The sequence below is a fragment of the Symphalangus syndactylus genome, chromosome 14, assembly GCF_028878055.3.
Source record: "Symphalangus syndactylus isolate Jambi chromosome 14, NHGRI_mSymSyn1-v2.1_pri, whole genome shotgun sequence".
Taxonomy (NCBI): domain Eukaryota; kingdom Metazoa; phylum Chordata; class Mammalia; order Primates; family Hylobatidae; genus Symphalangus; species Symphalangus syndactylus.
In genome coordinates this window covers 49,905,038-49,919,657 of record NC_072436.2, presented here as the reverse complement: position 1 = coordinate 49,919,657, position 14,620 = coordinate 49,905,038, and the positions used below count along the sequence as shown (strand labels likewise).

Sequence of the window (14,620 nt, the reverse complement as noted above, 5' to 3'; positions counted from 1 at the left end):
TCAGGGTTCCCCACTCACGAGGGAGGGTTTCTGGAGAGGGAGGGTTTCTGGAGAGGGAGGGTTTCTGGAGTGCGAGGGTCGGTTCCTCAATGCCACCCTGGGTTTACTGCAAGTTATTCCTAGAGATATCTGTGCGAGGAGCAGGGAACAACTCAAGGAAAATGTGGCTGGGAATTTTTCCCCTGGATTCATTCACAACTCCTGCCGTGGGCAGACTTTCGGTCATAAAGATTCCCCGGTATGTTCTGTTGTGTGGGCCATGAGGGCTGTGAGCAAGACCAGGGCTCTGCCTCAAGGTTGTCACCATCCTTGCGGAGCCAGAAGAGTCAGGCATGGCAGCTGGCACGACTGCTCCCACTTCCCGCCCCGCCGATGGCCGGGTAGGGCATTGACTTGCTGTGGAGGATGGAATGGGAACAGACAGGAGTGAGCGAGTTCCCAGTGTGGCCTGGTGTGTGCTTTTGGCTGCATTGTTTCCATTTTCGCCATCCCCAAAGAGGATCATCTCCCAGGAGGCTTACTGGTCCAAGGAGGATGAGACACCCATGGAGCAGACTTGGACCTCATCTGCCGCTCCGAGCCAGGCCTAACGCAGCCTAGTTTAGGTTAACCAACTTCCATCTTGCCCACAGACTTGTGAGCAAGAGTGAACGACCGTTGTTTCACACCATTCAGTTCTGGGGTCGTTGGTTTGTTAAGCAGCATCGTTGTGGCTGTGGTTAGCAGACACAGGGAACACTTGTGATAGTGTGAGAAGGTCATCAGGGAGACGAGGAGGGCATCTGACACTCCAGTCTTTGGGGGGATTGGGGGAGGACTACTTCAAAAACTTGTACAAGTTATTTCTGTTTTGGATTTCTTGTTGCTTTTCTCCCTGGGATGCTGTAGACCAGAGTGTTAGCAGGACACCGAATCCCTCGGCGCGTGTCAGAGTTGTATGTAAAACAGGAGTTAATCCATAGGGGATATAGGGAAAATTCTCTGACAAGTGATATATGAGGACTCTTGGGCTTTGAGTGATCCATTAACTCACTCATTCATTCATTCATTCATTCATTCATTCAAAAAATGGAAGTTAGGGATAAATCTGTGAATAAGATAAAGCAGGGCTCTGTCAACCAAAAAGTATCTGACAGTCTTAATAATTTAGAAGCTTATTTTGCCAAGATTAAGGACAATGCCCAGAAGAAAAAATAGGAATCACAGAAAAAACAGTCTGTGGTCTATGCCTTTCTCCAAAGATGATTTTGAGGGCTTCAATACGTAGTTTTTCCCCTACTGAAAAGCAGGCTGGAGGGGAGAGAGGGAGGGTGCGATCATTACTGAATCCACAGGTTGCAAGGGAAAAGAAACAGGTAGGGAACAGTCAATTGTATTCCTCTTACACTCAGTAAATCTGCTCTTCACATATGATAAGGTAAACATAGAGTGGCTACCTGTGGAGAATTTTTAAAATCTTTTACCTGTAAGCTCTCTGCTTAGGAACAGAAGGAAAGGCAGCTTCTTGTAGGACTCAGCCTTCAGCTTACCTTTTTCCTTTTGGCAGAGTGAATTGGGGGTCCCAAGTCTTTATTTTCCTTTCACAGTCCTTCCAGCAGTGGAGCCTGAATTCTGGAGAGGGAAGACCAGGCTGATGATGAATGCCACAGAGAATGACAGGGAAGGGAAGGAAAACATGGAGTATTGGGATTAAAGGTGGTGCAGTTTTAGACAGGGAGGTGAGGGAGACCTCACCAAGAAAGTGAAGTCTGAGCAGAAAGGGCACTGGCAGTGGCCTTAGCTGAGGAAGCAGCATCTCTGGCCAAGGGGCAGGAATGGCTAAGGCAGGTCTCTGCAGAGACAGCAGCTTAGGGGGTGGACCCCCTCTGCCAACCACGCCTCTAGGTGCTACAGGGATTCGACTTTAGATATGTTCAGTGAATATAGCTGCAGAGAAACAAATCTAAAAATTTTGAGTTTTCTTCTTAAACAGAGTAGGCAAAAAGGTTCCCATTATCCGGTGAAGCCTCCAGACCCTGCCCCTACCCAGTCTTCAAGGGATTCTCTCTGCAGTGTTCTTGGTTCCTGGTGACACCTCTGTTTCCTCCCCTAGGCCACGTGGTACTAGGCCTCAGTCCTCCACTTCCCGTGTCCTCTGGAAGTTGTCAGGAGCAATGTTCCGCTTGTACGTGTTGGTAATGGGAGTTTCTGCCTTCGCCCTTCAGCCTGCGTCTCACACAGGTAAGAAGTAAACCCTTCAGGTGCAAAAAGGCTTGCCTGTAGCTTCGCTGGGGAAAGCTGTTATCTAGTGAAGTTTTGTTGTCAGAAAGCAAAGTGTGGGCGGAGCTTAGCTCAGTGGCTCCCGGCTGTAATGTTAGTACTTGAGAGCCCTAGGCGGGTGGATTGCTTGAGCCCAGGAGTTTGAGACTAGCCTGGGCAACATAGAGAGACCCACGTCTCTACAAAAAAAAGAAAAAAAAGTTAGTTGGGTGTGGTGGTGCGTGCCTGTAGTCCCAGCTACTTGGGAGGCTGAGGTGAGAGGAGTGCTTGAGCCCAGGGAGGTTGGGGCTGCAGTGAGTGGAGATTGCATCACTCCACTCCAGCAGGGCAACAGAGTGAGACCCTGTCTCAAAAAAATAAAAAAGGAGAAATAAAAAAAAAGAAAAATGAAAAGAAAAGGGGCAGAAAGAATGGTGCGAATGTGCTTGTCAAAGAGCAAACTGAAGAAGTGACGTGGTTGCCCTTAACAAAGTTGCCTTTGGAGTTTAACCATACGACACGCCAGAACTAAACTTTTACCATCTAAACTCAGCTCATATCTACTTTTAATGATGAGAAGTCAGCAAGTGAAAACTATGGCCATAGTTATTAATCTTTAATTTTTTGTCACCATAGAAACCTGATTTAACTTTCTTCATAAAACATAAGTTGGAATGGATAGTAGCACTGAACTTGTTATTTGGAAATGTTAAGTATAATAACGGGGTAAAGAGGGAGTTTAATAGTACCCCAGGGAGTAGGTCATTTTGTTAGGGACAAATGACATCTTCCTGGAATGTGCTTCAGGTTTTCCTGCCAGAATCAGGATTGGTCCCAGGTGCAGGGAGGTTTTATGATCTGAGCAAGTTTTGGACCCAAAGCCTGACCATGGGCTCTCTGTCCTTCAGGGGCTGCCGGAAGCTGCCGGTTTCGCGGGAGGCATTACAAGCGGGAGTTCAGGCTGGAAGGGGAGCCTGTGGCCCTGAGGTGCCCCCAGGTGCCCTACTGGTTGTGGGCCTCTGTCAGCCCCCGCATCAACCTGACATGGCATAAAAATGACTCTGTTAGGACGGTCCCGGGAGAAGAAGAGACACGGATGTGGGCCCAGGACGGTGCTCTGTGGCTTCTGCCAGCCTTGCAGGAGGACTCTGGCACCTACGTCTGCATTACTAGGTAAGCCTCCCTGTGCGGGGCTGGGGAGGGGATCCTGGCAGGATGGAGGCTTGTGAGGGTCTTCAGTCATGATCTGGATCTCAGAATCCAGTGTACAAAATACAAATCCAGTGAATCCACATTGCATCCAGCTTGCTGTTCCTGACACAGCCCCCCAACCCTACGGCCTCATTCTGTCTGCATTTAGTCTTTGCTCAAATGCCACCTCTTTGGAGAAAATGTCCCTAGCCATTTTAGCTGACACCACCCTCTGTCACTCTCTCCTTACCGTGCTGTAGTTTTCTTGGGATAGGATTTTCCCATCTGACACATTTGTGTGCGTTACCGTATTTAATGTTTGTCTACCCATTAGAATGTAAACTCTGCGAGGGCAGGGACTTGGTCTATGTTGTCCACTGTTGAAGCCACATGGTAAGGAACCAAGAAATAGACATAGAATAGGATTTTACTCTGAATAGGATTTTAGAGCTGGGTGAGACCTTAGGATTAAAGTAGTCCAACACTTTGGGAGGCCGAGGAGGGCAGATCATGAGGTCAGGAGATCGCGACCATCCTGGTTAACACAGTGAAACCCCATCTCTACTAAAAAAATACAAAAAAATTAGCTGGGCATGGGGGCGGGCGCCTGTAGTCCCAGCTACTTGGGAGGTTGAGGCAGGAGAATGAAATGAACCCAGGAGGTGGAGCTTGCAGTGAGCCAAGATCCCACCACTGCACTCCAGCCTGCGCGACTGAGAGAGACTCTGTCTCAAAAAAAAAAAAAAAAAAATTAGTCCAACTGCTCGTTGTAAGGATGAGGGCACCAAGCTGGCTTGGGAAGTTCCCCAGGTGGTGCGTGGTAGAGCTGACTCTGGAGCCCGAGTCTCCTGACCCTGGGTCCAGTCCTCCTCCCTCTTTGTCCTGTTGCTTTCTTCCCCTTTAACTGTAGAAAAATACACATAACAAAAAATTTATCATCTTAAACATTTTTCAGTGGGACCATCACCACTATCCATCTCTAGGACTTTTTCATCCTCACAAACTGAAACTCTGGACCCATTAAACAATAACTCCCCTCTCTTCATCCCTCCAGCCCTAGGCAACCACCATTGTACTTTCCGACTGTACAATTTTGACTACTCTAGGTACCTCATTTAAATCGTTTAAGTGGAATCAGTCTTTCTGTGACTGAATTATTTCACTTAGCATAATGTTTTCAAGGTTTGTTCATGTTGTAGCATGAGTCAGAGTTTCCTTCCTTTATGAGGTGGAATATTATGATTCTGTTTTATGTATGTACCACATTTTGTTTATCTATTTATCCATCCAGGGACACTTGGCTTGCTTCCTCCTTTCAGCTATTGTGAATCCAATATGAACATGGATGTGAAGATTTCTGTTCGAATCTCTGCTTTCAGTTCTTCTGGGTATAGACCCCAAAGAGGAACTACTGGATCATCTGTTAATTCTATATTTAATTTTGAGGAACTATCATACTGTTTTCCATAGTGGCTGTACCATTTTTCATTCCCACCAACAGTGCTAAAACTCAATTTCTCTACATACTCACCAACACATGTTATTTTCTATTATTTTTGAAAATAATCATCCTAATGGTTGTGAAGGGGTCTCTCATTGTGGCTTTGATTTCCATCTTCCTAATGATTAGTGATGCTGAGCATCTTTTTATGTGCTTATTAACCATCTGTGCATCTTCTCTGGAGATACAGACATATCTCTTTTATGGACTCAAAGTCCTTTGCCCATTTTAAAAACTGGATTTTGCTGTTGTTGTTGAGTTGTAGGAGTTCTCTACATTTCCTGGTTATTAACCCCTTACCTTATCAGACATATAATTAGAAATATTTTCTCCTGTTCTCTAAGTTGCATATTCACTCTGTTCATAGTGTCATTTGTTACACAAAAGGTTTTAATTTTGATCAAGTCCACTTTATCTATTTTTTTCTTTTATTGCCTGTGCTTTTAGTGCTAAGAAGTCATTGCCCAATCCAATGTCATGAAGATTTTCCCCTTTGTTTTCTCCTAAGAATTTTATAGAGTTAGCTCTTTTGCTTTTTGATCCATTTTGAGTTAATTTTTGTATATGGTGTTAGGTAAGGGTCCTGCTTCATTCTTTTGCATGTGGATATCCAGTTTCTCCAGTACTTGCTGAAAAGACTGTCCTTTCCCCGTTGAATGGTCTTGACATGTCCTACAGCTTCTTGATGGATGAAGTTAGGCCTAGTGTTGGTGATCTTAAAAAGTTTCTTGGCTTAGTTCTTCTGAACTAAGACAACCCTCGGCTTGATTGGGAACTAGTGTTTTGGCCTCTCTCTTCAGCTGCTTCTTCTGTTCCTCCAAAGGCTCTGCTTGCTCCTTCCACCAACTGGCTTCAGAGTCTCCAGATTTCATAAACTCATTTGACTTAAGAAGAACTGTACCCAGGAATATGTACATTTAGAAAAAGAACCAAAGAAGTGACATTCTTAGCACAATGGAATTAGTGGTGAATGGAAAACTTTCAGACCACATCAGTCCCAGTCCTAGGCTGGGTGTGTGTGTGGCAGGCGATGTGGGGGGTGGGAGGAGATATGAGGTAGAGGGTGCCCTCTGTGTGTGTGTGTGTGTGTGTGTGTGCATGTGCATGCATGTGTGAAACTGAGAATCTTTTCAAATCAAACCCAGCTTGACACTACCATCCATATGCCTAGCCCCAACTATAAGCAGTTTAGGGACAGGTTTAATCCTGTCAATGAACCTTGCCTAAGAAGCAGGCAAACCATCTCCTATTCTTGTGCTAGGAAAATGTGGATGTCTGGTTTTACAATAGCTATAAATGCATATTTCTTCCTTCTTTTCCATGGTAAAAATTCTAATTTTCTCTAAGGATTACTACTAGGAAAACATAGTGTAGTAAGAAAACATGAAACCTGAAGTCAGAAAGACAGATGGGAATCTTAGCTCTCTCATTTCCTATCTGGTGGGACCTTGGGCTTATCACTTGACTTTTATGGGTGTTAGTTTTCTCTCCTGTGAAGACGTTTGTTGAGAGGGTTATGTGAGATCACAGCATGTGAAGGAACTAGCGTGGGGTGTGCCATGTGGTAGGTGGTCAATATATACATAAAAATTCCCTCTCCTTCCCAAAAGGCAATCTGCATGACTACTGAAAGTGAGACTGTGCAAAAATCAGGGAGATGTGAGCTGAGTCCTGTTTGTCCTAAAGTTTGTTTTTATGATCATTTTTTGTAGGATAAAAAAGAGCTGAGATTGAGGGGGCAGTGGAAATCCCAGTGTGTGTCAAACTTTCTTTGCGTGATGGGAAGGTTTACCTGGCTGACCTTTAATACTCTTTGTCAACTGTAAGATTGGGGTTCTAACTGAGTGAGAATCACCAGCGGTTGCCATAATACTCTTTAGCATTGATAGTCATGAGGCAGGAGACTGCCCTTGACAGGATTGTTTAAGACCTTGTGAGATTGTTTAAGACCTTGTGATCTAGAACCCACATGGTGAGTCAGAGCAGGCAAGGATGCAAGCCATCAGAGAGGCCAAGATTTGAGCAGTAGATGCCTGGGCCTCCTTGCTTGGTGCTCTGCAAATAAATGCCTTACTTTCTATCACTGCAAAAAAAAAAAAAAAAAAAAAAAAAAGAAAGAAAGAAGGAAAGAAAGAAAGGAAAAGAAAAAGAAAAAGAAAAAAAAAAGAGAAAGAGTAGGCAGGCAAGGTTATGCCGCTGTAACAAACAGCTCCCAAATCTCAGTGGCTTAAAATAACAAGGGCTTATTTCTTACACATGCAACAGGTCCATTGTGGGTTTGCAGACAGTTAGGGACTTAGGCTGAAGGAGCAGTCACAGTCACTATTTCAAATGTTATTTGTTGGTTGCTAGAGCAGAAAGAAGCCTGCTTTGGAGGGTCTCTCATGGCTGTTACAACTTTCACGTAGAAGGGCCACACATACAACTCATGAGCTAGGAAGAGTCCCCACAGTGGGGACGAGGACATGTGATACACCATGTGCTCAGAATGGGGAGAACTGGGCCTATTTGGTGAGCGGCACTACTAACGACTATCATGCCTTTGCCATGGGAGTGCCACACTACATGGGGAGTGCAAGTGGTGATCAAATTGCCCCTCACCCTTCTCTTTCTTTTGAGTTATTTTCATGAAGTTTCTTGCTCAAGGGGAATTACCAGATCAATAATGTGAACAGCCTTGTAACTTTCAGTATGTCTACTAAGCTTGGTTTCTGAAGATAGTACGTATGGGTACTGAAGATAGACTTATGGGTTTTCCCAGAGCCTTGCTGGGCTTCCCATTTTAGTTTGACGTCTTTGTAGCTGTACAGCCCACTTAATTTCTGTACACCTTCCTTTTTTCATATAAAAATGATATAATAGTAATTCCTACTTCATGGGGGCTGGACTATAAATGAAATAACGTGTGCAAAGTACACAGCACAGGGCCTGGCCTACATCTACTCCCTGCTGGCTACCTGCTGTGTGACTGTTATTCAAGTAGGCCCAGGTCTTTAGATTTGTCCTCAGTTGCCTTTATTCAACATGTAGTGACATTATGCATTTTTCAAAGTGAGAGTTAACATTCTGTATTTCTTTATGCATAAAATACAATATTTGTTCATCTATTTTCCCTTTCTAAGCTAAATATAATACAGATATTGGCCTCATATATTTAAACTAATTCGTTTTACTTTCAAGTGGTAAGCTTTTATCACATTTCTTTCACTTTTTTTTTTTTTTTACATTTTGTTACTTGTTTGGATATGGATGGTTTAGATTTTGCTGTGCAAGTAATTTTTACCCCTATATGTAAAACTCATCCTCATTGTCTATGTCAAAGTCTCATGTGTCTTAGGTAGCCAGAAATTTAGCTGAGATAATTATATTTTTATATTTTTCTACTTAAAAGAGTAGTTTTAATTACTGTTTTCTGTCCTCCGTCCATTTCCCACAAGTTTCCAGCAAGGTTTTCCGCTCCTTTTTTTCCAGCTCTAAGGTCTTGATAGAATTATGGCATTGAAATAATGATTAGGCTAGTAAAATAATAATAATAATAATAGAAATAATAATAATAAAGCAAACTTACCAAGTTAATTTCCCCATGCATACAAAAATCTTTTATGGGTCTTACACTAAGTTTCCGGCAGTTTTCTAAAATTAGACTTCAGTTGATAAATCATTCCCCAAAGGAGCAAAGGGAATATTCCTTTTTACGGAAACAGTGGCTCTTGGGAAACAATCTCTCCATGTGGATATGGTTTCCTGGATCATGAAGTTGGAGTGTGCGGGGGCTGGGCTCAAGGAGCTCCAGAACCTGGAAGGCGTAAGCGCTTTTGAAGAGGACTTGGGGATTTTTTAATGAACCTTGGTGGCATTAGAATCGGGCTTGTAGACAGTCCTTTGTGAAAAACACAGAACATGCTTTTTCTGTACAATTATGTTATGACACTTTTTGCCCCCCAAGGGTTCGAAAAGATCGGGGACAGAAGTATTGCAATATAGATGTTACTCCACTTACAATGGGGTAAATACCAATAAACCCATTGTAAGTTGGAAATAGCGTTGTCACTTAACTTACCACTTAACCCTTAACTTACTGAACATCACAACTTAGCCTAGTCTTCCTTGAATGGGCTGAGAACGCTTACATTAGCCTACAGCTGGGCAAAGTCATCTAATACAAAACCTATTTTGTAATAATGTGTTGAATATCTCGTGTGATTTATTGAATACTATACTGAAGTAGGGTTTCTATTGAATGCTTATTGTGTTTGCAGCATTGTAAAGTCAAAAAATCGTAAGTTGAACCATCTTATGTCGGGAAACCATCTGTACTAATCCAGCAAATGCAGACGCAGATTTTAACAGAGTTGGGGAAATGATGCTTAATTTCATTTAGCTTTACTGTTATTTTGCCTTGCCATTTATCTTTTTTTTCCTTTTAAATCAGAAATGCTTCTCACTGTGACAAAATGTCCATTGAGCTCAGAGTTTTTGAGAATACAGATGCTTCCCTGCCGTTCATCTCATACCCGCAAATTTTAACCTTGTCAACTTCTGGGGTATTAGTATGCCCTGACCTGAGTGAATTCACCCGTGACAAAACTGACGTGAAGATTCAATGGTACAAGGTACAGCTTTAAAAAATGCCATTTTACTAAAATGTGTTTGCTTTTTTTACTAGCCATATAGGAAAGACATAAAGTATCGATTTTCTGAAGACAGTGCACACACACACACACACACACACAAACACACACACAGTTTGCCGTTCATATCTGTGAGTTCCACATCCTGGGATTCAACCAACCTGGGACTGAAAATATAAACAAATAAACAAATAAAATAACAGTACAACACAAATAATACAAATAAGAAACCAACACAGTGCATCAACTACTGTTGCGTGCTGCATGACAATGTTTCAGTCAACAATGGGCTGCATGTACAATGGTAGTCTTGCAAGATTATAATGGAGCTGAAAAATTTCTATTGCCTAATGGCGTCAGAGCTATCTCAACATCATCGTGCAAAACATTACCTTTTCTATGTTTAGATATGTTTATATATACAAAAACTGACCACTGTGCTCCAATTGCTTACAGTATTCAAAACAGTAACATGCTGTACAGGTTTGTCGCCTAGGAGCAGCAGGCTGTATCATGTCACTTAGGTGTGTAGGAGGCTCTACCATCTAGGCCTGTGTGCGTACTCTCTATGACATTCACACAACAAAGAAATCACTTAAACTGTTTCTCAGAATTATCCCCATTGTTAAGTGACACATGACTGTATTTACACAGGGCATTTACATTGTATTAGTAATCTACAAGTAATCTAGAGATGACTTAAAGTATATGGGAGGATGTCCGTAGGTTATATGCAAAGATGACACCATTTTATATAAACCACTTAAGCATCTGTGTTTTGGCACCTGTGGGGAATGTTTCCTGAAACCAATCCCCCAAAGAAACTGAGGGATGACTGTATTTTAAAGAATTTAAAATGGCCATAATTAATATGTTCTATTAGTCCTTATGTGGGTTGAGTAAATGTACTTGAAATAGTGATTTGTGAAGACAGAGTACATAACAGCTGAAGGAAATAACTTTTTACTGTAATTTGTCTATAAAAATGTAGAAAAAAGCTTACATAACAATTTTATAGACATATTAAAGGAGTTTTTTTAAAAAGCACATGACAGCTGGGCGCGGTGGCTCACACCTATAATCCCAGCACTCTGGCAGGCTGAGGCAGGTAGAACACCTGAGGTCAGGAGTTTGAGACCAGCCTGGCCAACATGTCAAAACCCCATCTCTACTAAAAATACAAAAATTAGCCAGGTGTGGTGGTGGGTGCTGGTAATCCTGGTGACTTGGGAGGCTGAAGCAGGAGAATCACTTGAGCCCTGGAGGTGGAGGTTGCAGTGAGCCAAGATCTAGCCATTGCACTCCAGCCTGGGAAACACAGCAAGACTCCATCTCAAGAAAACAAAACAAAACAAAACACATGATAACAAACTTTTGGGTTAAGGGAGTAAATATGAACACAATTTGTTCCCTTGTCTGGTTGAAGAGATGTTACTTGATGTGCTCATTACTCCTAGTGAGAACATCAGATATTGCCGTCAGATATTGCTTATGTAGACCGGGGGTTGGAAAACCATGGTTGGGCCCTGGAATCAGGTTGTTTCCTGGATTTGAATGGCTCACAAGCCAATGATAGTTGTCACTTTTTTAAATGTTTGAAAAAAAGTAAAAGAAGGGTATTTTATGACGTGAAATCACATAAAATTAAAATTTCAGGGTCAGTAAATTAAGTTTCACTGGACACAGCCACATCCTCTTGTTGTACTGTCTCTAGCCGCTTTTGCATGGCCTAGTTGTGATGGAGACCCTGCAGACTCCAAGGTCCAAAATACTTCCTATTTGGCCCTTTCCTGAAAACGTTGGTCAACTCCTGATAGAGACCCTAGATTGATACTGACAAGTACAGTTATTGGCTTAATCATTAATGAGAATTAACCCTTTAATTGACAATAGGTTAAGTAGTTGGCTGGTTTGTACCTACAGTATCTCTATATAGGATATTGATTTAATGTTAAAAACTTTGAAATGATTTTCTGAAAGTAAAGTAGCCAGCTCCTATGAATAAGCTGGCTGAGCTCTAGAATGCATTCTCTCTCGCTCTTTTTTTTTTTTTTTGAGACGGAGTCTCACTCTGTTGCCCAGGCTGGAATGCAGTGGTGCAATCTCGGCTCACTGCAAGCTCCGCCTCCCGGGTTCACGCCATTCTCCTGCCTCAGCCTCTCCGAGTAGCTGGGACTACAGGAGCCCGCCACCACGCCCGGCTAATTTTTTGTATTTTTTTTTAGTAGAGACGGAGTTTCACCGTGGTCTCGATCTCCTGACCTCGTGATCTGCCCGCCTAGGCCTCCCAAAGTGCTGGGATTACAAGCGTGAGCCACCACGCCCGGCCTCTCTTTTTAATAGAGATGGGGTCTCACCATGTTGGCCAGGCTGGCCTTGAATGCATTCTCTTTTGGTTTGGGAAAAGCATAAAGAGGACAAATGAAAGGTTTTACTTGGAGAGGAGAGAGCACAGGCTCTGGCGTCAATGGGTCTGGGTTTGAAACTCTGTTCCTTTTCTGATCTGTTGTGCAGCCTTGGCCGAGTGACTCCACCTCTCGAAACTGTTTCCTCTGTAAAGTGGCAATTAATAACTTTCACCACCTGGGATTGTTTCAAAGATTAAATGGAATGATGTGTATGAAGCACCTGGTGCAGTGCTTGACATATAAAAGGTGCTCAATAAATGTGCATGGACAAAGATGTCATGGTGATGCTTAGTAATATTTATTCCCTTCATAATAATGCTACCTCTTACTGAGCATGTACTATATCCAAGCCTGTTCCAAACTCCCTTACATGCAACCCGATGAAGTAGGAACTGTAAATATCACCCTTTTTTACAGATAAGGACCCATAAGGATGTTCCCAAGATCACTCAGCCAGTAGATGGTGAAGTCAAAACTCAAACCCAGGAGGCCAATTCCCATACACCACTGGAATGACTGTGGTGCTGGGCCCTATTTGGCATTTTTCGTATTTGACTACTCATACTTAGAACAATGAAATATCTCCTTTCAATTAAATATGTTCTAAAGTGGTACTTCATGAGCCATGTGACAATTTCAATTTTATCTGTGTTCTCATTCAGAGTAAGATTCTGAAGTGACTCAAGGTTATATTTGACTGTTGCAAACGCTGAATAATCAAGATTTTGAAAGCGATGTCCCTGAGAACATTGTGTGCTCATTAGGGTGTTTTTAGAAATCCCATTCAGCTCTTTCTATTTCCTGGAGGCCTTGATCTTGAGGATTCTGTTCTACAGAGACCCCAGAGAACCTTGTGTCCATATAAAAAGTGTGGACTCGTTTCCCCTATTTAGTTTTTCTTATAACAGAAATTTTTCTGTTACTGACTCACAAAATTGAAATGCTTTTTAAAGTAACTACTGCAACTTCATCTCTTCTGAGCATTGTTGTCCAGCTCATCATGACTATTTATAGTGCTCTTCCCAGATACTTCCTAAGGCCTGAAGGTAGCAGTCAGGACATAAACATATTTGTATTTTAGATGGCTTACTTTGTCAAAGAAGAGTTAGTCTCTTTTATCTCCCCTTGGACAAATATGCTGTAACTATTGTAGTTAACCAAATCTAGCAATTTTATTTGTTTCTGTGTTAACAAATTCCCTCCCCTAATAATACAGTCAAAAGTATGCCCAAAGTACAAAATTGGCAAAGTAAATACCAGGACAATTCTTGCATTGCAAATCCCACTTTGGCTGATAATGATGCAGTTCATAGCCTTTGAGATGTATATTGGTATAATGTCAACTTAAAAAAACATTTTCCCTTAAGGATTCTCTTCTTTTGGATAAAGACAATGAGAAATTTCTAAGTGTGAGGGGGACCACTCACTTACTCGTACATGATGTGGCCCTGGAAGATGCGGGCTATTACCGCTGTGTCCTGACATTTGCCCATGAAGGCCAGCAATACAACATCACTAGGAGTATTGAGCTACGCATCAAGAGTAAGTACTCGCCATTGAGGCACCTATCTATCCTGGTTCAATAACAAGCATGCAGAGAACAAATGAGGGTGCATGTAGAATTCCTTGCAGGTCTTTGGAATGAAAGATAACGGAAAACAGATCCATCAGCTCTCCTGAAGCATCAGGTTATTAAGACGTGTGTGATACTTTGAAAGGTATAAGTCAGGGTGTTGTTCTGAGAAAAGGTGAATGAATTGGGCAGGTTATAGGGTTGCAAGATGAAGGCTAAAACACACCACTTAAGAGAGTCAAACAGTGGCTTCCGTAGAAGGTACCCTTGGAAAGTGTCCTGTGAAGCTTTGCACCTATAGGGCTAGAGGTCACCACATGCTGTAACTTTAATTTTAGGATACTTCAATTTTATTGGGTATTCTAACCAGAGGGCTAGCCTTGCATATCCAGTGGAAATCGCTTTTTATTTGTCTTCCCTAAGGTGGATCTAGCTGCCCTTAATAGCGATATTTCAAATAGTCAGAGCTGCCATTGATTAAAATGAGTTTCGTTTGAAAATGGTGTTTTGAGCAGTATTGGCTATTGTTTCACATTTGTTCAACATTTACTCTGTACCAACTGTGTGCCGGACATGGAGACAGGTGTAACCATGTGTAAATCCTGGACTTTGCCTTGGAGAATGGGCCACAATTCTTTGTTGTTTATACTGAATAACGAACACAACTGGGGTGTTTTGAGGGGATTTCAGAGAGCTCCAGAGACACACTAAGTTTAAATAATTGGTCTATGAGGGGAAAAGATATTTTTCTCACAAAGAATCCAGAGATTCAGTTGCACCGAATTTTTCCACGGACTGAAGCGTCCTGACTGTGTTTGTTTTACAGTCCTGTGAGGATTCGTTCATATCAGCTCCTTGTTTCTGGACAGGCCACTGACTCAGGCCTCCTGAGCTTTTCCGTGGACCGGCACGGTCCTGTCTCTGCGATACTGCGCATGAACACTAGGGGGCAGCCGCCCTACATGCCTGTCTGTGTTGTGATCCTCCCAGGATCTCAGTGGCTCTCAAGGGGTGGTCCTGGGCCAGCAGCGCCTCATCACCTGGGTACTCAACAGACATGCAAATCTCGGGTCCCGTG

General features: G+C 42.6%; 1 protein-coding gene across 3 annotated transcripts in view; it reads left to right on the top strand.

The window, feature by feature from the left end:
- The window catches only part of IL1R2 (interleukin 1 receptor type 2), a 36,545-nt gene that overhangs the window by 14,476 nt on the left and 7,449 nt on the right, over positions 1–14,620 (top strand). For all 3 annotated transcript variants that reach the window (XM_055242639.2, XM_055242640.2, XM_055242638.2), the window contains exons 2-5: positions 2,093–2,220; positions 3,147–3,411; positions 9,363–9,543; positions 13,337–13,511. In XM_055242639.2, coding sequence (XP_055098614.1) covers positions 2,154–2,220; positions 3,147–3,411; positions 9,363–9,543; positions 13,337–13,511 — 688 coding nt within the window. In that variant the 5' untranslated portion in view covers positions 2,093–2,153. The remainder of the gene's footprint in view (positions 1–2,092; positions 2,221–3,146; positions 3,412–9,362; positions 9,544–13,336; positions 13,512–14,620) is intronic.